Source organism: Perkinsus marinus (assembly GCF_000006405.1).
Source record: "Perkinsus marinus ATCC 50983 genomic scaffold scf_1104296956492, whole genome shotgun sequence".
Taxonomy (NCBI): domain Eukaryota; phylum Perkinsozoa; order Perkinsida; family Perkinsidae; genus Perkinsus; species Perkinsus marinus.
In genome coordinates this window covers 1-1,085 of record NW_003207468.1, presented here as the reverse complement: position 1 = coordinate 1,085, position 1,085 = coordinate 1, and the positions used below count along the sequence as shown (strand labels likewise).

General features: G+C 47.0%; 1 protein-coding gene across 1 annotated transcript; it reads left to right on the top strand.

The window, feature by feature from the left end:
• Positions 1–214: 214 nt before the first annotated feature.
• On the top strand, positions 215–544 carry Pmar_PMAR012748 (hypothetical protein; the record flags this gene model as incomplete). The annotated part of the gene is made up of 2 exons (XM_002775158.1): positions 215–320; positions 459–544. The coding sequence occupies 2 exons, from the start codon at positions 215–217 to the stop codon at positions 542–544; spliced, it is 192 nt and encodes a 63-aa protein (XP_002775204.1).
• Between the last annotated feature and the right edge of the window lie 541 nt (positions 545–1,085).

Sequence of the window (1,085 nt, the reverse complement as noted above, 5' to 3'; positions counted from 1 at the left end):
TTCTGTTGTATGCATGGGGATGGCGACCCGTCTGCATCTGCTCTTGCATAGTCTTTGAGAAATCCAAAACTGTTCAACCGCACCACTGGGCGGCCCAGTGGACTTAAGAGACCTCCGAGTTGCGGAATTTTGTATTTTTCCCGCAAGTGAGCACATTAGTAATATCGCACATGAGAACTTGAGGGTGAACCACCTTGCAGTGTAACCTGTCCATATGACATCTTCGTCATCCTCATCTCGGGAATATCGTCGGGCTGTAGAGGAGGAGAGGCAAGAAGAGTTGGCGCGCATTGGGCAGCAGGCCGGCAACGTTCAGAAAAGTGAGAATGTGGTGATATCGCTATGTTGTCAGTGGTGATGATTTTGAAATGAGGAGCCGGCAGTTGCTCGGTGTTAAGTATCAGGGCTATTCTTAATCGAATCGGGCCACTTGACGACATCTATGCATTCCTATTCAGGGAAGTCCGCCGATAAGTTGACTCCGAGTGAGCTGGAGAAGCGTAGAGTAGAGCGGAAGCACAAGGCTGAGAAGGCGTACATGTAGTGGAGTTCACGATGATAGTGGTGAATGGAGGTATTTCTTAAATATTAGGTTCACTCGTCTCACTGAGCAGTTCGCCTCCAAAACCCGACCATGTAATAACGACGGTTTTTATGAGGGTCGGGAGGTGTATTTCTCCAGCCATCGTGAAACAGCGGGAAGAACGTAAAACTGCCAAGTCCAGGAGATCTAAGCATGTGGTCATACCAGCTGGGCAGAGTAGTAAAGAAGATTGGACAGAAGAGACTTTAGCAGAGGTGAAGGCACAATGGGAAGAGTCAAAGCGGAGGGGTAGTAAAGCTAGATCCCAAATACGGTGGTAGCCTTCTGAAAGTTTCCTCAATGATGGTGAGTTGAGATTGCAGTGGTATAATCAGTGTGAGAAAATACACACATGGTCAACTACATGTGTCGATGACAGTATGGAAATTATGGGGGAAACTCTTGTTGGTTTCTGTACACTTCTACCCAATTTTGTATGTGAACGTCTATAATAGGTGAGGAAATTCCTGAGCTTAGCTGGGGAGAACGAACATGAATTCCA